The 23,582-nt window shown below is 42.9% G+C and overlaps 5 protein-coding genes across 5 annotated transcripts; 2 read left to right on the forward strand and 3 right to left on the reverse strand.

The window, feature by feature from the left end:
- Positions 1-290: 290 nt before the first annotated feature.
- KIP1 (Kip1p) lies at positions 291-3,551 on the reverse strand (the record flags this gene model as incomplete). Its single annotated transcript, XM_018878363.1, has 1 exon — positions 291-3,551. The coding sequence occupies one exon, from the start codon at positions 3,549-3,551 to the stop codon at positions 291-293; it is 3,261 nt and encodes a 1,086-aa protein (XP_018734398.1).
- Positions 3,552-4,760: 1,209 nt separating this feature from the next.
- CAT5 (putative monooxygenase CAT5) lies at positions 4,761-5,351 on the reverse strand (the record flags this gene model as incomplete). The annotated part of the gene is made up of 1 exon (XM_018878374.1): positions 4,761-5,351. The coding sequence occupies one exon, from the start codon at positions 5,349-5,351 to the stop codon at positions 4,761-4,763; it is 591 nt and encodes a 196-aa protein (XP_018734399.1).
- Positions 5,352-7,811: 2,460 nt separating this feature from the next.
- CNE1 (calnexin) lies at positions 7,812-9,542 on the forward strand (the record flags this gene model as incomplete). Its single annotated transcript, XM_018878386.1, has 1 exon — positions 7,812-9,542. One exon carries the CDS (start codon positions 7,812-7,814, stop codon positions 9,540-9,542), a length of 1,731 nt encoding a protein of 576 aa, XP_018734400.1.
- A 1,384-nt stretch (positions 9,543-10,926) lies between these two features.
- On the forward strand, positions 10,927-15,123 carry BUD3 (Bud3p; the record flags this gene model as incomplete). Its single annotated transcript, XM_018878397.1, has 1 exon — positions 10,927-15,123. The coding sequence occupies one exon, from the start codon at positions 10,927-10,929 to the stop codon at positions 15,121-15,123; it is 4,197 nt and encodes a 1,398-aa protein (XP_018734401.1).
- Positions 15,124-15,481: 358 nt separating this feature from the next.
- On the reverse strand, positions 15,482-16,816 carry AWJ20_152 (uncharacterized protein; the record flags this gene model as incomplete). The annotated part of the gene is made up of 1 exon (XM_018878408.1): positions 15,482-16,816. The coding sequence occupies one exon, from the start codon at positions 16,814-16,816 to the stop codon at positions 15,482-15,484; it is 1,335 nt and encodes a 444-aa protein (XP_018734402.1).
- Between the last annotated feature and the right edge of the window lie 6,766 nt (positions 16,817-23,582).

Consider the following 23,582-nt stretch of genomic DNA (forward strand, 5'->3'; position numbering starts at 1 on the left):
AATAAACCGGTTGAAAAAATAAGACTTGAAAAGGTGGTCTCAAATCCTGGATACCCCAGTCTTTAAGTTAACTGCAAAGGGGTATTTAGAGAGAACTAACTCTTCGTTCCAAGTAATTGATATGGATGGTGAAGCTGCATATTCCGGATTCGTTAACATGTAAACAACTCTCGTAGAGCGTGCGGCTCAAATAGTGAGGCTCATCATCTTGTGGAGATATAATTTGGTAAAATAATATCATTTAACAGTAAACTTGTATGTTACAAATAAATATCTAGTAATAGGGTGTCTTAAGAAACTGAGTTAATGTCAATGTCCAGTAGAGGTTCTCTAGGATTAGTATTCTCATCATAAGGTTGCTTGAGAAGCACGTCTCGGGCGAGTGTTTTAGGAAGCACCTTTAAATAACTATAAGCTTTTCGGTCTGGGATCATGTCATCTGGTACTAGTCGAGCTTGTAGGTTTTCTGTTGTGTAGACTTTGAGATCGCCGAGCTCTCTAAGTTGCTGGTCTTGTTGAACTTGCCATATATCGTGATGGGCTCCGAGCTCTGTAGCTAAAGTTTCAGAGCAGTCTAGGATTTTTGATTCAAATGAACCAATATTAGTCTCGATATTTGTAAGCGATTCCCTCAACTCTGCTGACTGAGATTCTACAAGGCGTCCAAGGCTTTCATAACCAGTATGGTTTACTTGAACAAGCTTTTCTGCTAAAGGACCAAGTTCTGTAGCTGAATGCTGGGCCACCTCGATGTTTTGGGAGATATCATTCGCAACGCTCGCCTTAGTCTCTTTTGTCTGTTTATAAATCTGATGGGCAAATGATTTAGAGCCATCTTTGACCTCCTTGAGTGATGATTTGATTCTTTCGTCATGACTTGCCAGTGCTTCTAGGGATTCTTTCTGACTATCCAAAAGGGGCATAACATGGTTCGGGACGATATTACCTGCAACATTTCCAAGCTCAACAGCGATCTGTGAAAGTTGCTGTTTAGAAAGGTCGTGGTTAGCAGTGAGTCTTGACTTCCGCTCCTCAGCAAGAATGTTGATCTTCGAAGTCAGATCCTGTAGAGCTGATTGTACTTGACCCACTAATAACTCTTGCTCTTTGGTTGTTGATGAAAGTTCCACCTCCAATAGAGAATACTGCTGTTCATTATATCTTGTAGTAACTCTCGTGATGTTGTTTGACAGCTTCTCCAATGTCTCTATTATCTCATCTACCTGCTGTCTCTGACCATTTAACCGTTCGTTTGTAGTAGTCGTCGACTGAGACAGCTGTTCAGATATGCGATCAAAAAAGTCTTTTGTGTAATTGTACTGGTTTCGTACACTGCCGAGTACTACATCAAGATGATCTACAAGTGTAGCCTCAATGTTCTTAAGTTGCAGCGAGATGGAGGATTGAATCGTTTCTTTTACTTTGTTAATCTCAGCAATGGCAACAGCAGTATCGTTTTCGCATTCAACTAGAGCGTGTTGCATGTTTCCACTGGCACCCTGTGAGCTGTTGGCAGTAGACTGAATTGAACTTAAAACTTCTGTTAAGGTGGACTCCATTGTCTCAATAAGATCGGTCGCGGTCTTATGTAGCGACTTATTGTGGGCAGTAAAGTTGTCTCGGAATTCATAGGCACCTGTTTCAATGTCGTCAATTGCCTTGGATACTCTATCCTTTGCAGATACAATTACCAGTTCATTAGACTGACTTAATTCAACAGCAGAAGTCAGTTTGGAATGAAGATGGTCGAGGTCGTTTACCGTACTGGAGAGCTTGTTGACTAAATCGTTGCCTATGATATGGAGTTTGTTCTCAGTATCCTGGTGAGCCTGCCTAACTATCGTTTCCTGCTCAAGCTTCAGCTTACTAGCTGCGAGTTCTTCTTGAGCAAGCCTGAATTGATTTTGAAGTTGATCATACGCTCTTGATTTTTCGTCGATCTGATTTTGCATATCGGCTACTTGTTGGTCAAATGTGTCAGATCGCTCCTTGGCTGCTCTTAGTTGATGTTCTACTACATCGAGTCTCATTTTCTGCTCCTCAACTTGAATCCGTCTACTCTCACTCTCATCAACTAGGGTTTGATGTGACTCGGCTGACAAATAAACGCCATTCTTTTGTCGGCTGGACTGCAAGTCTTGCTTGAGCCGCTCAATTTCCATAACATATTCCATGAGATGGGTCTGCTTGGACATCGTTTGATTTGGCTGGGGCTTGTTTTTAATGTTTTTGGCACGACTGGCGTAATCCAAGGTACTAAGTGTTTCGTCTAGACTGACTTTTGCTGGACTAATGGTAGCAATAATGCATGTTTTTGTTCTACCTCCCAAAGAATCTTGCAATATTCTAGTCAGTTTTGATTCTCGATAGGGAATATGAGGACTTCTGTCTACCAGGGCATTGATAACTCTACCAAGAGTGAGCAAACTCTGATTGATCATACCTGCTTCTCTGGCACGTTTGTTTTCGGCACCTGATCGGTTGATATTTTCAGATCCGGCAAGATCCACAAGATTGAGCTTTCCAATACGAACAAACTCTTGTCCGGTTAAATCTGAGATTTCCTTAATATGCACGGTGATAGTAAAAACACTGTGCGAACGACTTGACTGGTCGTTACACCCAGTAGCAGCTACATGTCGACGAACTGATCCTAACCGTAATACTTCCATAGCCTCGTCTACAGTCTTGACAAAGGCTTCCTCCATGCCATGAATCACAACTCCTTTTTTACTTGAATCATCGTAGATTTTTACCTTTTTGTCATCTTCTCCTTCAGCAGCAATGAGATCTCGTAGCTCTTCATTATATAACTCAATATATGAGAGTTTAATTGAATGCTCGAGTTTTCGCTTTTTTGACTCTGCAGTCAATGATTTAAATAAATTAAACAAGATCCTGGGAATAATTCCAGTATTCTCTTCGGGTCTACCTGAACTCTCAGACTTTCCAATGCTGTCTATATCGCCTGTCATTGTATATGTTTTACCAGTACCAGTTTGGCCATATGCGAAAACTGTGCAATTGAATCCTTGAAGCATCTCCTCTAGCGATTTATTGGCGACTTCTTCGTACACCATTTCCTGGTCGGCTTCAGGCCCAAAAACCCGATCAAAAGTATATGTCTTATTGCTGTACGTGTTTCCAGTTTGAAGAGTAATGTCCTTATTTTTCATTCCACCATTGGTTTTCACTACCACGCCCGAGTTTTCACTGATCTCCCTGGCATTCCGTCCTCGACAGCGAACATAGACACGAATGTTCGACTCACTCTCAGTAGAGCCACCTAAATTTTCAGATCGAATAGCAGCAGCATTTGAATTCGGAAGCTCATTACGAATCATAGATTTCCGAATTTTGGGAGTACCATTGGTGACCATTGTCGAACGTACACCAGGACCACGATTCATTGCCAGCGAAGATTTCTTACGCGGAGTGCGAATAGGTGAATCAGAACCGGCTGAACTAGTCAAAATGCCGGATGAAGACGACAAGGGCGACCTTGGTTTCATGTAATTGGGTATATCTTTGGATGCCTTGGGACTCGTCATTTTCGAAGAATGCTTCTACTGTTAGTCTCTATTAGGAATGCAACAAAAAATAAAAAAAAATACGTTTTGCTCACCTTATTTGTCTCTGGCTCTCTGATTTATAACTACACTCCTCTGCCAATTATTCTCAGGCTGTTCATAAAAAATAGGAGGCGATAGAGGATGAGACAGAGTTATCACGCGTAACAGATGTTTGGATGTTTATCAACGTCTATGCATTTTGTAAACAAACGTATGCAGGGATAACCGATGCGGCTGTGGCATTTGAATATCAATTTGATCTTGATCTGAAAAAGATAGAATAATTCATATCTCAACAGCTGTGTTAATAGTTAACGGAATGAATCAATTAAAATTTGCAGGCCCCGCGGTGCCACCAGAGATTCAAGCGCTGAGAGATAAAAAGCGAAACCGACTGCGGCCTTCCCACATCGAGCCTACCACCGAGAGTGAACCACTTGCCGGTTCTAACGAAGACACCGAAGCTGGTAGCAAACCTGAGCAATCAGATTCAGATTCCGACGATGATGACTTTGGACCCACGTTACCGTCCGAAAACACAGATGTTGATTTGGAAGCGCAGGCGCTTCAACGACTCGAGGAGCGGTCATTGCAAGACCAAGTGGAAGACCCGACCTCTACAACATCGCGAGCCGACTGGATGAGCTATGCCCTTGGTGAACCGTCAAAAAAGAAAGAACCCGTCAAAGAAAAAGTCTTTGATATCAAGCTTCCATCTGACAAAACACGCAGCACGAAACAACCGCCCAAACATGAATTAGAAAACGAACCCGACCGAGGTCGCTCCTTACTGGAAGAACATCAACTCTCGAAACAGGGTGACGATACCAGCCAAATGGACTGGAAAAAAATCCGCAACGGCCCTACAAACGACAGACTGCAGGCCTTCCTATCTAAGGCCAGCGACATGAACAGCAGGTTCGAAAAGTCTTCTCGGTAGCACCGTTACCTGACGGGCACGCCTCCGGCGGCTGGGGCTGCGCCCCAAACCCCGCTGCTCCTCTCGCTACGCTCGAGTCGTCACACCCACGATCCAAGAAATCTCCTGCGAAGCAGGAGCTACGGGGTCTGGGGCAGAGCCCCAGCCGCCGGAGGCAATGCCCGTCCATGCATCATTATTTATTTAGCTCGTTATTAATTTGTTCTCTATTTACGTCCATTTTCACAAGAAGCCTGTCAGTGTCAGTATTATACACGCTCTGCTATCCAAATGGCAACTCGACATCCTGTTTTGATTGTTTCTGTCAGGAGATAATAGGGCACAGCCTGTTTGGCACCCTCGACAACTGCGGTGTCGAGATGTTCTAGTTCGTCGTCCCGGAAGTTCTTGATGATTTCTTTCAGTTCGGTGATGCCTTCTATGTCCGAATCAGCAAACTCCTTGTGAAGCCATCGTAGTTGTGTGTTGTAATGGCCGCCAATTACCGTCTCGACTGCCTCAGTACATGCCATTGCGGCCTCTTTGCCAAGAGCAGCTGTTCCGACCCCCAAACCAAAGGCTGCCGCTTTCCATACCGGCGTTAGTAGTGACGGTCGTACTCTTCCTTCGGTCTGGATGGAGTCAAATGTGTTGTGATGATGGATTTCTTGTTCCCACATGTGTTTAATCAATGGCGCCAGAGCTGGCTTTGTATTTGAGAAAACCAGATGTTGGCCAGCATATATATAGTCGGCTCCAAGCTCGCCTGCCTGATCAACACGAACAATTTTTTGGATTTTGCTCTGCTGCTTTGCAGTGAGATTAGTATGCTTCACTGAATTGATTGCTCGTTTTAACATGTCAAATTTCGGTTCGAAAGTTTTATCAGGAAAATGGAGAATGGGGAAAAATGTATTTTATATGATCTGATCAAATGTCATGTACCTCATCTCCGAGTATCTATGATCACCCCAGTAGCATCTGCACGGCTACAGTATTTTCCAAGCCTCTAATGCTCTTAAATAAATGAGGTGTGGTCAACCGATAAACCTATACAAATCAACACTGTCTGTCTTGTTATGACAGTCGACTCAGAGATCCTGGCTGAACCTAAAACAAGTCCAGCTTCTCGAATTCTGGGTTCCATTCGTGGAATAATAAAAAATGTCACCAGTCAAGGCTCATTTTCCGAAGACTACCGAGATGCAAGTAATCCTATTACTTTAAAAGCTCGGTTAACAGGTAGCGAGGATTTTGACGACTGGTACCTCGAGCTATCTAGTTATCAAGATAAAAATGGGTTAACGGCAGAAGAAGATATTGAAGATCCTGTTGTTATTAATAATATCAAAGCAGCCATTTATATGTCCATTTCCGAGCCAGCTCTAAATGAAATTGGAGGATATTCAATTTTTGCTGACCCTCTACCGGATATTATACATGATATAAAACAAAAATTTCATCTGAAAACTGTCGAAGATGCAGTGGAAGAATTGTGTCGTATTGCGACCACCTTCGATTTAGGCGTTAAAGCGCAATCCGATGCTTGTAAAAAATTGATTGTCGGTTTCAATAAGGAGGATACAATCCACATCTATACTCTATTTGGTGCATATTTAACAAGCGACAGGTACTTTAACGAGGTACACCGTTACTCTTGTGAAAAATTGATAAAAGAGGGAGCTATATTGGGGCCACTGGAGTCAGAGGTCTCAGAAGATCGGTTGGTAGAGCAGGAGGATGTTTTACCGAGCACAGAGATTCCCCTTAATATTCGCAGTCAGGAAGCCTCCAGCGCCCCTCTAGGTGCTCGATCTACACCTACTAAAAGCAAGAATAAGAAGGGCAAAAAGAAAAAGCGTTGATGTCACAACACTTAGTATCTTATTATTTATTGCTACCTAAGTGGGAGTGTGCTCTCAGATACTAAGGAAGCCATCTCTTGAAGAAATGCTGAAAAAAATTGCGTTAGAAAGTGATACTAAGATGAATCGTCTTGACATCATTTCAGCATAGATGGCGAAGATGTTCTCAAGTGACCTAGCGTTTCAGCATAGATGGCGAAGATGTTGTCAAGTGACCTAGCGTGTTTACGAAAAGATCTAAGTTCTTGAGAGACACCTACGTCCTATACGGCAAAACTATAAATTATCTTGTGGAGAGTTTCCAAGGCAAAAAAAAAGTAGAATGTTTTAGCAGCTCATAAACCCTGGGAGTGTTTAGTTGACGTCAAGTATCTACACGGATTCTGTATTTCCGTGGTGCAATATACATCGACTTTGTATATACAAGCTTGATATAAGTTTCAAGTATCACTGTAAAACCGAAGGATACATGTAAAGGAGACCAGGTCTGACAATCAAATCAATTTAGATGGACAAGTACCGTATCACTTATAGTATCATTTGGTGGGATCTAGTAGTCGGTCATGGTCAATTAAACTAATTATGACTACTATTGCATTGTAGGGCATCATTTTCTCGGATCTATTACTCGGTCATTTACCAAGGAATTGATTGTGGATTGACCATAGCTACAGAAAATTCTCTATTTTCCCGTGTAATATACATCTTTGATCTTACTATACTCTATAGAGTAGAGCATTATATAGAGTAGTAGAGCATTATATATAAGCGGATATAGCTTTACACACCTATTTATCTATACATGGTTCCATCAAGTGTGCAATCTACAAGAAAAAAAATAAATACCAGAACTGCAGTCAACGTTTAAAGTATTCTGTGGGGGTCTAGCCTTCAATGAAATACCCACATGCTTACAGCTGCGATATATCATGCAGAAGAAGGTCCTAGAATCAACACCAAGGGTGCTCTAAGTTCCTTGAATCTTTTCAAGCCATTACCCCAACGAGCCCATTTAATTCACAATGAAAACCACATTAAAAGCTAATTATCCTCTAGATTATTATAAAATTTCCATTTAAAATGTTATCAAAAATCACCTGAAATCACCTTCGTAACCAGACCCACCTGAGTTATGGTACGAAGAAACAGGTGCATGATCGTGCATATGTGTTAGCTGTCAATTTCACACTACTGGGAGGTTAGGTACATGCTGGTGGAATATTTATATATATTATATACCTTAGGGACAAACTGATAAAGTTTATTTGAGGATAGCAGTGTAAAATCAAAGTCTTAACTGAATCATTTGGGTTTTTTCATTGATTGGTTCATTGATATTGACAAATTGTGTATACGTATTGGATCAATTGCTAATTATCCAGACTGATTTACGGGTTTATTCGGCAATATATCAAGTCAACAGTTTTGAATTGACATAGTTGTGAAGAATCAAAAATGAAGTTCATTGAATCAGTAGCATACGCCTTGCTCACATCTTCATTGACCCTTGGGTCGGTGCGAGCGGCTAATGAGAAGCCTATTTCAAGAGAAGTTGACCATCCTGACTTTGTTCCATTTAACAATGTCGACCCCGAGGCTGGCCTCTGGGAACAATTCGCTGATTCTGATGAAGAATTGGCTAAGAGATGGAAACCTTCTTCAGCCAAGAGCTTGGAAGGTACTGGTGATGAATATTCATATGTTGGCCAATGGGCTTTTGAAGAGCCTACAGTTCTTAGTGGATTCAAGGGTGATAAAGGTTTGGTAGTCAAGTCACCAGCTGCTCGTCATGCTATTTCTGCCAAGTTAGACCGTACTTTGGACAACAAGGACAAAACTCTTGTTGTTCAATACGAAGTCAAGTTACAAAAAGGATTAGAGTGTGGTGGTGCCTACCTCAAACTTCTGTCTGAGAATGAAGATCTTCATGCTGAGGAGTTCTCCGGTGAAACTCCTTACCAAGTCATGTTTGGTCCTGACAAGTGTGGTAGTACCAATAAGGTTCATTTCATCATTCGTCGTAAGAACCCTATTTCTGGCGAATATGAGGAAAAGCACTTGGTTGCTCCTCCTGCTGCTCGTTTGAACAAGCTGTCCAACCTCTACACTTTAATCATCCACCCTGATCAACAGTTTGAAATCCGTATTGACGGACACACTGTCAAGGCTGGTAGCATTATTGAAGAAGGTGTTTTCAGACCCTCTTTCAACCCTCCTAAGACTGTCTATGATGAAGATGATGTCAAGCCCGACGACTGGGTTGAGGACCGTTATATCCCAGATCCCGAACAAGCTGAGAAGCCTGAGGACTGGGATGAGGATGCTCCATTCCAAATTCCTGATCCCGAGGCTGTTAAGCCTGCTGATTGGAATGATGACGAAGAACCTTTTATCCCTGATCCCGAAGCTATTAAGCCCGAGGACTGGGATGATGAGGAAGACGGTGAATGGGTTGCTCCCGAGATCCCCAATCCTGCCTGTGCTGCTGGTTGTGGTGTCTGGGAAGCTCCTAAGATCCGTAATCCCGCTTACAAGGGCAAATGGGTGCAACCTCAAATTGAGAACCCTGACTACAAGGGTGAATGGGAGCCTCGTCAAATTGCTAACCCCAACTATTTTGAGGATAGCCGTCCTAGTGATCTCGAGCCCATTGGAGCTGTCGGATTTGAGTTGTGGACCATGCAAAACGATATTCTCTTTGATAACATTTACATTGGTCACTCTGTAGCCGCTGCTGAGTACGCTGGTAACAATACTTTCTTGCCCAAGCTTTTCATTGAGTCTGAGGAAGAAAAGGCCAATGCTCCTAAACCTTTGAAGGAGCGCAAGCAATACGAGTCTGCTTTGGAATTCTTCCGTGACGACCCTGTTGGTTACATTACTGAGGTCACCAGAGTTTTCATTCTCAACTTCTTTGTTGATTACAAACAGGCTATCCTCAACCAGCCACTTGTTGCTCTTGGTCTTGCTACTGCTGTCTTGAGTGCCATTGTTGCTGCTCTCGGAATTCTTGTTGGTGGATTCGCTCTCATCAAGAATGGCGTTTTCGGCTCGTCTAAGCCAACTCCATCTGCTGTTGCCGATAAAAAGGCCAAGTCAGCTGTTGCTGCTGACGCCTCAGATGCCGACTCTGCCACCACCACCTCGTCAGCGACTTCGACCAACGCTGTCAAGCGCAAGACCTAAAAGTCTAAAAAACTAAGTTCTGTTTCCTTTTATATTCTATGTATTTAAAAATAGCGTTTCTCTGCTTTCTGGGGGAGTTGCCTCCGGCGGCTGGGGCTCTGCCCCAGACCCCGTGGCTCCTGCTTCGCAGGAGATTAATTGGGGGTTTAAATGTTGGAAGTCGAGTTTGGTGAAACAGCAGCGATATTCGCGGCATGATCTCAGTACTTGGAGACACTGGACCCTGCGTTGATAGCGGCAAGGGTTGGATCAGGCTCGACTAGCTTGTTTCGCGATTGAATTAGCGAATGCGGTAGTACATAATCTGCCCATTCCTCAGAGTGGGTCTTTCAGGGTTCCTATGTCATTAATCTAATCTGGTTAGTAAGTAACGTTTTAAACTGCTACTAACTATTTACGTCTCGTAACTGCAATAAACCCGTTAAATTATTGCACGGCTATTCCTAAACTGGCGCGAATGTTCGCGTTTTCTTCGTGAATCTTGCATATCTGGCTCTTTAAGGGGTGTATCTGCATGCCAACGCATTCCTAAATAGTCCCGCTGCTCATTCCATCCTATTTGGGCTGAATGAAAAGATTGAACTTTGTGTCTAGGACCTGGTGTCTGGAGGATGCTGGTTATTAAAACTCGTTCTCTTTTAGTTAAATTGACTTCACACCACTGAAAATTACGTAAATTCAAATCGGTACACTTTGGTCGTGTTCTGATTACATTTGGCCTTTAAATATTGTGAACTGCTTTCATTTTGTTTAATTCTGCTATACAATTGTCTCTATTATTTTAAAACCAGGTCCATCTGGAGATCTACGGAATTGATCTATCTTAAAACACTTCTCATTCCGATCATCAGTACCAGTTTTGGGGCATTACAGGTCATACGGGTCTGAGCTCGAGATTGTGATCTATTCTCTGGTTCAGCACTTGGCAACTTGCCTTCTTCGTCAAATATTGATTCTGCTCAACTGGATCCCATAGTTCAACAAATTCTGGTTCTTTGAATAATATGACCCAAACTCAGGCTGAGGTCGTGGTACCCACCCCGCCGTGTCCCGCATATCCTCCTCCACCGGCTCCATTATCCCCTCTTGAACCAATATCCACCAGTCGCAAACCCGTCAATAGGTCTAATAACGTGAATTCCAATTTTCACGGGTTTGTAGAAGTCAATAATGACGGTAATATTCCTCCAGTAGTGAATATACGGAATACAATTGTCTTTGATTCGAATTCTCCATATTATACAGATTTCACGACCAAAACGACGCCTGGTAAGTATGCTGAATTTTCACAGTGGATCAATGGACCGATTTTGTCGTCATCTTGATCTCACAGTGACCGAGAGAAAGTACAAAAATATGCTAACAAGATCCAGATGCTGTCTATATGACCAGTCAAGATCCCCTTTTTGGCCCTATATTGGCTGTGGTTTACAGATCATCCCAAAAAATTGGCAATAAAAGTAATATTTCATCGATTCTAATTAGCAGTCATGGTACCAGTGGGTTCCTGAATGTAACCTTAGACGAGAAGTCCCGATTTTATGTTGCCTGTCAAAACCTGCCAGAAGACCATAGAAACAGTTTAGTTCGAAAAGCATTAGCAGTGTCTTGTTTACGAGCATTTGCAACCATGGACTCATTTACACGCGCAAAATTGATCTCTGCTGAGGTTGAACGAACTCCTATACCCACCTCCGGTAGTCAATTTAGCGTGAATAGCAATGGTCAATATGTTGATAACAAAATGGTGATTTTTGACTGGGATGAGACGGCAGCTGGTTCTTTAGCATCGAGATTTAGACTGGCTGATGGCAAATACCCTCGTGAAATTGGCCAGGCTATATTAAATACCGGTGTTATCGAACCAAAACTTATTCAGGCAAATGCAATTGATGTTGTATACGAAGATGATGATCAGACAATTGACAATAATAATGAACTGGTATATCTATTGGGGGAACAGCTAGAGCAATTGTTTGATCCATTAACAGAATACTCTCCTGAGCATACTGAGCGATTATACAATCCCCCTTTACAGAACGAGTCTTATGCTACATTGTCGGACGAGACTGAACTTGTACGCACTATCTGTGAAGAGCTGTACCTACTTCAGTCCCATATGAGAGTTGATTTAATGGACTTTTTGCATGAGTTTCTTATTCCATTGAGAGTTCAAGTTCTGGGTGAAGAAGAAGAATTTGAAGCCAATGGAGGAAACGAACATCAACATCAACAGCAACCAAGTAATGCATCCGAGGGCGATAATCCTGATACTCCAAGAAAACTTCGCCAGGGTCGAATGACAATTCGTAAACTCAACACCATTTTCCCACCTACAATCGATGAGGTGGTCCGAATTAACAATATCTTTTATGATGCTCTTCAACAGGCTCTCTCTTTTGGTAGTTATGAAGTACTGAAAGCCTGTGGAACTACTATCCCTTATTTCTATAAAGCTTGCATGCGACACGAAGCAGCCACTAAAAACCTCTCTCGTAATCTCAACTATCATCTGGCAGCACTCCATCAACGATGTCCACCAGCTACTGCCAAGAAGTATACTCCCAGACGCATAGAATCTATTTTGCAATCCGGTTTACATTTGACAAAGATCAAAATGATTCTTGATAGGCTGATGAAGACGAAGGAATGGAGTCCAGAAGAGAAACCCACCGTTGATGAATACTACCAATCAGCAGTTGGAACCATTGATGCATTTGGAAAGCAGCATTCTGTTGCTCCCTATGAAAGATTCGTTTTTACCCCTACTGGTAAGATCCTTGTGGAAGTTGCATCAGGATGGCCCAAGGAATTAGAGTATGGCTGGTTGAATCGACGAGTTGTGTGTATCTTTGATGCCGTGAATGTCCTAGCTGAGGATACACAGAGTCGTGACCGCCATGCTGTGATCATTCTCTTTACTGATAGTTTGGTTATTTTGGAACCCAAAAAGCCTATTCCAATGGTCAGTGCGTCAGGTTTACATATCCCGTCAGTGGCTGACATGTTGATGCATTCAATGATTAATGAGGTACCACTGCGAAACGTTCCAGAAATGGCTGTTGTAGCCTGGTCAAAGATCGAAAATGTGCATTTCTCGGAATACAATAAATCCAAGAACCTCTCTATCTTGGCATCTGGTGACGGATTTTCCTGCTCCGATGGTGTTAAACGTCACCTTGCTCTATACGAGCTCATTCGGCCAGATTATACAGCAACAAAAATTGTTGAGTTGGTTGCCAAAGCAAAAATCACTAATAAAACGCAACCCTTCCACTTATTCAGGACAACTAGGCCACAATTAAAGCTGTATTCCACTGTTCATGAGTTGGAAGGTTATGTCAACGAGACTAGAAAGTCCCCAATTGCTGTATTCCTCAATCTGGAAGCTGACAAGGCTACCATGAAAGCTCATAATTTGGCTGCCTGTATTAATGTTCAGTTCTTGGATACAGCTTTTGTCAAGGTAAAATCACTATCATTCATGGAGTACGGACAAGAAAAAGTGGTACACAAATCTCAGTTCGCTGATACTATAGCCTCTGAGGTTTCCTACCTGTTCACTCTGTTTCTATCATCTGCGAATGAGACCATGATTGATTGTATTGTTTCTGGTAACCAACTAGTCACGAACTTTTTGGTTAACTATGCTTTGAACCCATCTGTATCGTTGATCGAGAAACAAAAGTCACATGCAACGAGTCTCCATAAACGATACATGGTCACTTCACCGAGAGCAGAGATACCCACAGTTCCAGCTATTGCCGTTGCTCCTATCACTTCTACAAAGAGTCCTGTGGTAACTTCGCCCGCTATCGCCTCACCTCCAGTGGTGTCTCCTACAGTTGTTAAACAAGAAAACTCCCCTGTTCCTGTTGAGGAAGAGATTCTAACTCTTGAACCTCCAAGTAAGATAGCGGCCTCACAAGAGAAACGTCGTGTTTCTCCAGTTCAGTTCTTGAAGCAAAAGGTAGTCAAGTCAGGTACTACTAATGAGAGTATTCAGAAAAAGAAATCTTTCAATTTCCTTAGAGGTATTCTAGGAACTAGTGAACCACCTATGCCAGTGATCGAGCCACTCAAGATCGAGCAGCCGAAACCAGTCCAAGCAGTGAACCCTGCTCCACAACCTATGGCAGGTGCTTCCATTGAACTCACAGCTGAGCCAAGTATGCGTTCTGTTTCTCCTGCTTCCATTAGCTCTCCATTCTCTCAAGCATCTTCACCATATGTTGGTTATACGAGACCACAAAAAGGAGCTCAAATCAAATATAAACCTGGAGGAAACATTGCCTCAGATGATGAAGATTATGAAGACTGGGAAGACATGTCATCTGATGGCATCTCGATCGTATCAGATGTCACCAGCATGGACAATGCAGAAGAGCAGCAACAACGTGATGTTGAAGAGTGGTTCAACAATATCAGCGAGGACGATGGCGACTTGGACTCTGTGGCACCGGAGTTTGATGACATGAATGAACAAAATGCTACTGCTGATATGACTGTTGAAGATGATGATGAGGTGAAGTCGATTCAACTGACCAAATTCTTGGACCCTGTTTTGAAAGACGTTTACAACCGCCATGCACGCAACGGATCATATGCCAGGGTTCGAGACACTGGTAGCAATCCAGACACCAGCATGGAGATTGGTCAGAGCGAACATGAAACTTTGGACACCCTCAATTTCGAGGACGACTTTTCATATTTAGCTGGCCTTGTTGGCGACGAGGACACGAAGACTACCAACCTGGAGGAGCTTCCCACTTCTGACTCTCGTAGATTGTACCCCGATTTGAGAGATTCGTCAGTTATCTTCCTGAGCTCGTATATTCGTAGTAGCAAGGACTCCACTAGCGGTAGCTTTAGTGCTGGTCACAGTATTTGCAGCAGCATCGAGGTAGTCCGTGTCAAGCGGGAGTCTTCCTGGGAAAGCATGGGCACAAGTTCTAATAGTAGCGGCCAACAAGTACGAACCATGCCATCGGTGAGTGAACTTGGTATTCCTATGAAACAGTCATACGATGACCTGCCACGTCCATCGCAATATCCAGCCAGAGTGCCTAGTAGTGGCAAAAACTCACTTGCACATAGCAGAAGAAACCCTTCTTTGCAAATGAGATTTGAGTTCCCTCCTCGACCTCAAGCTCCTCCTCCCCCATTGCCAGTTATCTCGCCTTCGTTCCGCAGAATGATTAATGCTTCCAGTGTCAACACACTACAGCTCGCTTCATTCACTGTTCAAATCGACAGAACTATCCAAGAGCTCACTCAATTGAAGAACTGGTCGCTGGTAAGGGAGTTCCAGAGAACGAAGCGGACAGTCATGCAGCTCTATGAGATGGCACGAATGCCCGTACCAGATGTTGTCACACTGGCTCGTACCGAGCTCGAGATCAGAAAAGTCGTTACCAGCACTGTTTGGATCATGCTCTCTTTCGCCGAACAGGATCCTGCCAGGTCTTCAGTATACCACGAGCTGTTTGGTTCATTGCTGGAGATGGAATGGCTACGACGAAACAAAATTTTGGAGAATCTGGGCGATACTCCATCCATAGACATATGGACCACCAACTAATTCTTATTTAATGACATGCATTTATGATAATAAAATTAATGAATAATCCTCTTCTCCTGCCTCCGGCGGCTGGGGCTCCGCCCCAGACCCCGCTCCTCCTCTCGCTACGTTCGAGTCGGGCGTCGGAAAATGACCGAATCTCCTGCGAAGCAGGAGCTAGGCGTCTGGGGCGGAGCCCCAGCCGCCGGAGGCAGGAAAGGGAGACAGGGATTGTCATTATTGTTATATTAACTACATACACGCGTAAGATTTAGAGAAACTGCTATTAATCAGGCAATCGAGATCGGAACACAAAGAGCAAGTACATTATTCATTAGCCGTAACACATAAGAGACATTAAAGAAAGAAACTCATCAAGCTATAAGTTCATATCGTTCTCAGTAGTATCGTCTGGGTCGTTATTTGAGAGCTCTTGGGCTCGCTTGTTGCGACGGATTCTTCGTAATCTGCCTTGCATCACGTAGTAGGTGCCACGACGAATAATCAGTTCAATGAGGTCTTTTGTGTAATGATAGTCCTTGTTAGTGATAGCATAAATATTGTCGATAATTCTCTGGCGTTCAGCTTGCTCAGTATCACGAATCCAGGTTCGCTGGCCAAGTAGAAACCCTTCTTTCTGAAGCAAATCGAGAACCCGTTTCTCTCTCGTACGGGCTTCAGTAGGATTGTGTCCCAAGCCCATCAAATTGTAAAGCTCGGGGAGAGACATCCTACTTTCGGAATGCTTGCGACCAGTACGAGGAGGATTAGCTCCTGATAGAGCGCTAGAAGCGGCAGATGAAGATGACACAGTGATAGGACTGGCTGTACTATTGGTACTAGAACTAAACTGGACAGATTCGCCGACCTTTCTAGTATTCGATAACCTCCTTTTTGACTTTGGTGTATCGGCCGAAGTAGGACTAACACTACTCTTCGGACTAGGGGGGAGTATAGGAAGAGTGTTGGTTGTGAGATCGTCTGTAACAGAGGGTATTACTGATGACACAAGAGGAGCCTTGAATTCAGAAAAGTCCATAGAAAAAGAAGAAAACGAGTTCATTTGCGAATCGGTTAGAGAAGGAGAATACTGTAAACGACTGGGGTCATTCGTGTAGTTGGTTGTAGTTGAAAATGAGACATTGGGCTGCTTATAACCATCTTGTGAAAAGGATCCAGATGTTGAGGCACTTATAGTCGCATTCGAAGATGTGGAGGAATTTGAAGAGCTCGCAATGTTAGAAGAGGTATTGGTATAAGTGTTCGAATAGGTATGATCGTATGAGGCACCGATATCGCTCACACCAGCCAAAGTGGAAGAAACTGAATCGGAAAAATCGTTGACCTCACCAAGGTAAGGACCATGATTTGAGGTTGAAATCATCATATCAGTAGGAGTTTGAGGCAGAACAGGTGACGAAGATGACGAGGTAGAAGCTGGGGCGGCGGTATGATGGGATCCCGATACATTTTGATGATTATTATTACCTTCAAACAAGAAATCGTCAAAACCACCTATATCGCTGAAATTAGTAGGGTTTGACAACAGAGCAGTAGGATAGTCTTTATAATTTATCGAATTGGAGCCACTATTGTTATTATTGTTATCAAACCACATACCCGAGGTGTCAAAAGAAGAACCAGATAACGGACCAGACCCATTACTATGGTCGGTATTAAACGGATAATCGTCAAGATAGAGCCAGGAAGACATTTTTACAGTCGGATTTGTAAAAGGAATGAGAAAACAGGGGGGGGAAAGGTGCTGTTAAATCCCAGAAATAGACTATATATTATACGAATAGTCAGTCAGATCAGTGTAGAAAGACGTACAAAACAAGTGGTAAGCCGGTTAAATCAAGAAGTAAGAAGTAAGATCGAACTAAAGCGATAATCTTGCTCCTACGAAATGGTTAGCATTTAGACTCGCAAGAAATGAAAAGAGATCCAGTTTTTACTAGTAAGACATTCCGATAAAAATAGAAAAGATCAGTCACATTCAGTACTACCCCTCTCGCAAGTTGGCTAAGAACCCCCACTCTGCGACACTTACGAATCAACAGTAATATAAAACGCCCCTTAAATATCAATAAAAATCAATAAATAACCAGTTGATAGAAAAAAAAGACCCAGAATTTACTAGTCTTTTCAAAAATAGGATTTCGTAAAAAAGTGTGTAGTGATTTAATTGTCAAATGTTGGATCTTAATCCTAGTCGTCTGATCAACTGATAACGCGGCAGGATATACACACTGATAACGGGATAAAACAAATAACAATCTGCAAGATCTAATCAGTGAGATCTTAAGGCGGATAAAATAAGCTAATAAAAAAAATCCACAGCACCACTGACAGGAACAGTCAAGAAAAAAAGATATTGGTAATGGATATCACAACAAAAATCTGGAAATTAAAATATAAATTCTATCTATACAAGAAAAAAAATCGCCAAATCAAATCCAAAATCGGCTCTATACCTATATTTCTATATATATTACGATAATATGTTCAAATAATAATTCCTCTCCCACACCCAATGATCCATTTTTTGGGTTACCCACCGGATTTAATATAGTTGGGTAATTTCAGTGCTTATTACACAAGTGGGAGGGGTTAATGCGTCAAAGATAAAGAAAAAAGCAACTATTGCCAAGTTTAAATTGGTCCAAGCATAAGCGTGAATATCTCAGTATGGGAGGTGGAACCGGCAGGTTTCGGGATTTACTACGCTATGAGGGGTAACCATTGAGGTGGGGTTAGTGCGAGGGGAGAGGGGGGGTAGGGGGTGATCTAGGGGAGAGTAGGCAATAGACAGTGTGTGTTTATTAGTGGTGCTATTTTTTCTTGATGTTCAAAGTCGAGGAAATATGGGTAACTAATTTGCCACGAAATCAAATACTGGATGCACTGTAGCGAAAGCAGCTCACTATCAATTGCAATCCAAGAAAAGCAGGGGTCGGCACAGGTGATAAAGTTTAATCGATCGATACGACAGGTTAGGGTGCAAATCTTAGAGACGAGTATATTTAGAGATAGGTAATTTTCGTACTTCTCTATTTATACTTCTGAGGCTTATTAACGAGTTTATTGGATAGATTTAGAGTAATTTGAGCATTTACATGTTCCGCATTTGACAGTAGCAATTAATCTCTCCGACTCATACCGGTCTCCTAGTGCCCTCTAATATATATGAACATGGCTATTTGCGGTATAATTTACGGTTACGGTTCTACCGCTTGTATTACCTCTCAAACGTATCTTTTGTAGAATACGCCAAGAGCTGTATTTGCCTCCGGCGGCTGGGGCTCCGCCCCAGACCCCGTGGCTCCTGCTTCGCAGGAGAGTCCTAATTCGTGTGGGAGTTGGAAGCACGTATAACTGTATTGCGTGGTTTATGCTCCATGTGCCTCCTTGTGGTCCAGGTAGTATCTCAACGTGTCTCTTTAAATATTTCATTGCTCTTAGCATAGCACTTTAGCACTTTAGGTCTTTAGCTCTTTAAGTAATCGTTGTAGTTCGTTCCCATGGCCGATTTTGAGTCTCGACCTGCACGCATCTCAGTCGTGCCAACTCCAATTCATACCCGATATTGGCCCTGGATGCTGTTCCCCGGTCCCCTATCGCGTTATCTATGGCGCTATCTTTTTCTAGTTTCTCACGAATGCCCACTGTATTCCCTTCCTAGTCCCTTAGCCCCTCTCAGATCCCCGTATGCCCTCTCCACTAGCCCTCATTGCCTTTCCTAAACCGTTTCCGTCCTGTCCTGTCCTTTGAACTAGTATCCAGAAACCAGGCCACGGCATTAGCGTCGCAAATTCCTCGCAATCGACGAGTGATTCAATGAAAGTTTTGATAGACGGTTTATGACTGCGTGTTTATTGGCTGTCAATGACGCTATAGTGCATCTGATCCGCCCTCACCTCATCTGAAAATGTCTTACTGGGCTCAGTTTTTAACGCTATATAAAGTTAACTATAGCCTGGTTAGTTAGCCTCTTGATCCCAATTGGACCACTGAGTCCACTGGTGGAGTTGTGAGATACTGGTTGGTTCTTATGTTCGTGATTCCTAGCGAGATGTGTTTCCCGCCTTGCTCTACTATTAATTGCTGACAGCTCGTGTCTGACCAGGATTTCATTCAAATAAGCATATACATTAGCGGAAAGAAAGGGAAGAAAGAAAGAAAGAAAGAAATAGCAAACGTTCATTCTAGGAACGATTTTCCTGAAGTTTATAATCTGGAAATGATATTCGTTCTGTGCATTCTACTCAGTTTTGGATGTCGATAGATATGGCATGTGTGGTGTATAGCTTACTGTAATAGTTGTATATAATACCTTTCCACTGACTTCCAGTAACTGGGTGAGAATTAACTTCTTGGTGGAAAAATTAAGACAAGCAAACTACTAAGTTCACCATTAGTAGTCACCAGGTAAATTAGGTAAACTGATGGCAGGGCAGTCCTAATCTAGCTTCTGGGACACAGTACATAGCACACATAGTACATTTCACTGCTGATAATAGACTGTACTAGTACATCTCACAGCCGATAATAGATAGTACTAGTACAAAGCAGATAGTATACCGTACATATTACACATTAAAATTACATGGAGTCATGCAATGATGCTGCTATATTATAGATAATAGCTCTAGCGGAACAAGCGGAGCAATACTAGCGTAAATAAATATTTAAGACAAAACAAAACAAATAAAAGTAACCTGTTTCTAACATCTGTGATGCGAGATTAGATATCGTGATACCGTTTGTTAGATATATCCAACCATAAGCATGGCTTCTAGATCGGAATCCCATGTCAAAAATAGCTGAATATCTCTGGGCACCGATAACGCACATTGCCAAAAGTGAACCTTATCGCACAACATTGACGCAATTTTCTTTTGACGAGGTGTAATCTCTGTTGATCACTGCGAAAAGTGGGGCGTAGATAAGTAAAAGATAGATTAGCGGGATCAAAACGGGAGGATAAGGCACGACAACCCGAACCCGGAATGTGTGGATTCTGAAGGCGATGAGCTCGCGATAAAGTCAACTCCAGCTTTATCATCGGGTGTCCTCTCCCGAGACTGGAGCGCTGCCCCAGATCCCGTGGCCCCTGCTTTGCAAGAGATTTCTGGCATCCTCGGGTAGTTTGCAACGAGCTCAGAAGACTATCGAAAGGTTGGTCTACCATGGCTATTTTTTGTTTTCGCTAATCGGTCAGCATGCGGATGAGAGGAGCATGTGAACGCTTTTGCAGGTTCAACGATTTGCCCAATTTGTGGCTTCGTTTTGATTTGTCTACTGAGCCCAGCATCTCACTTTCATGATTTCTGAGAAGGTAATTCTATTGCCATAGTCAAGAAGCAGTGTTGAAGAGCGAAAGAAGAAAAGGGTTATTACGACGAAGAATAAGAAAAAGGAGACGGAGGAGCTTCGGAATTGGAACTGGAACTGGAATTGGAATTGGAATTGGATCATAATTTGAAGAACAATTCGTGTCAACCTCGGCCCTCTGAGCACCCCCTCGCTCCGGTATCCCAAATACACACTGGACCCCCCACGTAACGACTCGAGCGCAGCGAGAGGAGCCACGGGGTCTGGGGCTTCGCCCCAGCCGCCGGAGGCAAGTCGGCCCCCTGAGTACCCCGTCAGTGGAGATGAACTCCGACACGTGATTGACAGAAACGCAGAGATCAACTGTAACCACTGCACCGCTAACAGTTGTAAGGTTATCTTTTAGTGAGAGAACGGGTGGGATTGGCATGCGTCTTATGACAGCTGACTTGCCGACTCTGTCAGCAGTCAGAGCTCAACACCTGTGTTTCGGCCTATCGTAGAGGCCATCACATGCACTTCGCCGACTCAACTGTTCGTTTCGGTCCATTTTGTAGACGGCTGCATATCACACTGGTAATTATTATTTGCTTCGCTTCTGGTGGCTAATTAATTTCAGTTTAAGGAGTATTTTAATATGCCTCACCGTTTTTTTGATTATAGTTGGCGTGAAAAGTTTCTCAAAAAAAAAGACATTTTCTGGATAAGTTGACAGTCTTCTTAAGCTTGTGAACAAGAGTTAAATTCTAAATACGAGGGCTATGACCCCTTATCTCGGATAATCATTATTATGCTTATTATCCTAGTGCTCATATTTGCCTCATGACACATGTGCGCCGTTACTATCTTTCCTGCATCTCTCAACGACATGTCACCTCTCTTAGCGTGAAAAAGCAAATCCCTGCATGTTTGTATGCGCGCTGTACCTCCTCATTTTTCAAACGTGATATATAACAGTCGTCACGGTCAGTGCTATTATTTTCTATTGTCGTTTCTTTGGTTCATTTCTTTCCTTTGCCGTTGTTATTTCTAGTTTTGAAGCGCTCGTGGCTTGTTAGTTTTTGATTATTTTGATTATTTGTCTTTTTGTCGCTCTGTCAAAATTATTGAATTCTGTTTTATTCAGATTTTTGGTTTGTGGCACTCCAGTACTATTTGGGGGTTATTGAAGCATTTTTGTAACCTCATTGACCATTTTTGATTAATTTTCGTACTTTTTCAGGGTTATTTCAGATATTATTGGATTATTTGTTTATTTGTTCAGTGCAAGTTCCACCGCCTTGACTGACGTTCTCCATCTGTGATCATAATTTGTTTATTGATTTTATTGCCAGAATTCCCATTGCAAGTTTTTATATACAAACCTAACTGTGTTCTGCCACTACTGTTCTTACGATCTCCCGTACCGGTTCTTTATGCGTGCTATAAAATGGAATATGTGTATAACCATCCAGGGAATGGAAATTTAGTCCAGTATTACGAATCCCTATTTCGACCACTATCAAACTATCCGCCTGATTATAGATCATCCTATGTTGATGGAGAACTGCCATATTTAGTATTACCTCCAGGCTCTTTACCATTTAAAGCAAAAGGCAAGCTAAGTTCATCCCCTATTGCTTTGCGGGTCATAGAAGACGGAGTAGCTGCTGTCGCTCCAGCTGCTTCTAATGGAAGAATCGATCACACAGAAGAGACGAGATTTGCAAATCAAGCCCTGTCATATTACGCTGAGGATTGTGTCAAAACTCCAGCGTTTTTGTTAAATGGAAGTTATGTTGCCTATGATTTTGTCGAAGAGGAATTTGTGTTCCCTAGCAAAGCTCGTAGTAAGGAGTTTGAGATCCATGTCGAACTGAATAGACGTTTCGCATTTGAAGCAGGAGAGATCCTTGTTAATAGCCTCAGCAATGCTGCTGGTGTTTTAAATTTGACGCCAGGTGAACTCGGTATAATCATCCCCTATGTACGAGCAGCTATCTTCTTTGATGCCTGTGCACAAATTCTCAAGGTTAGTCATCCTTTACAGATCGAGCATCAGTTAGAACGATATCATCCAGTTCGAGCTTTTGCTAGTGGGTTTACAAACGGCAAAATCCTTGATCAGTTCGAGAGTTTACAATCCCTTCGAAGGATATCCGAGGGTCCTATTCATATTATTAACTGCATGTTAGTCTTTCATAGACTTCTTTTTCACGGATTGTGTTCTGATGAAGGATCTCCTTTATTTGGCACTGTTGATGTTAGAGAGACCCACGAGACCAACGCGAAGCCGTTACTATTCGCTGGTGAGTACAGCTCATACCTTGAAGTGCGACGACTCATCTCTCAGAAGTTTCGTATACTACAGAAGAAGCAGCGGCAGCTGTTCCATCAAATGGAGATTGATAGCAAATCTCGCAAGTCGAGCAAGGAAGGGAAAGATGAGAAACCGAAACTGAAGCCTAAGCCTACTCCTGATCCTGAGTCAACAGGCCTTCCTTCTGCCCCAGTGGACTTTAAAGTCTTGCCATTCAACTGTCGAGACCCCTTTTCAATCCTGGCCAATGTGCCTCCCGAGAGCCCCTACTACGAACAAATGCATCTATTGTGTTGTGGGTACGACATAGACCTTATGAGATCACAGAAGCAGTTTCCATCCGACTGGACTGCCGCCGTGGTCCATTTCCATCCAAAATTCGATTTAGTGAAGTTCACCTATATCCTTGGAATAAACATCATTCACCCACGAATCAACGGCGAGTATATGTTGCAGCTGTACATGCAATTCAAGACCCGTTTTGACAACCTAGCCCCCTGGCTAACCGGCTTCAGATACAAAGAAATCGTGTCCGACGACACCAGCTTACGGCCGTTCATAGAAGAGAACAAATTCATTATGAAATCAGAGTCCAGTATCCAAAAGATATTCACACCACCGTCGTCCGATGCCACATTTGTTGACGTTAACAGAGCTGCTCACACCGAGAGTTTCCCTCGAACTCTTGTTGGCAGTCTCGGTCCAGTGACGGAGTCTCTATCCGAAGCGGACCAACATGAAGAGTCTCAGCCACAGGTGCCAGAAGAGACGCCATCAGCTCAAAGTAGAAGGACTTCTGCTGTGAAGACAGCCACTGTAAACAAGACGGATTCCCCGGGGGTCC

Source organism: Sugiyamaella lignohabitans, chromosome A, assembly GCF_001640025.1.
Source record: "Sugiyamaella lignohabitans strain CBS 10342 chromosome A, complete sequence".
Lineage (NCBI taxonomy): Eukaryota > Fungi > Ascomycota > Dipodascomycetes > Dipodascales > Trichomonascaceae > Sugiyamaella > Sugiyamaella lignohabitans.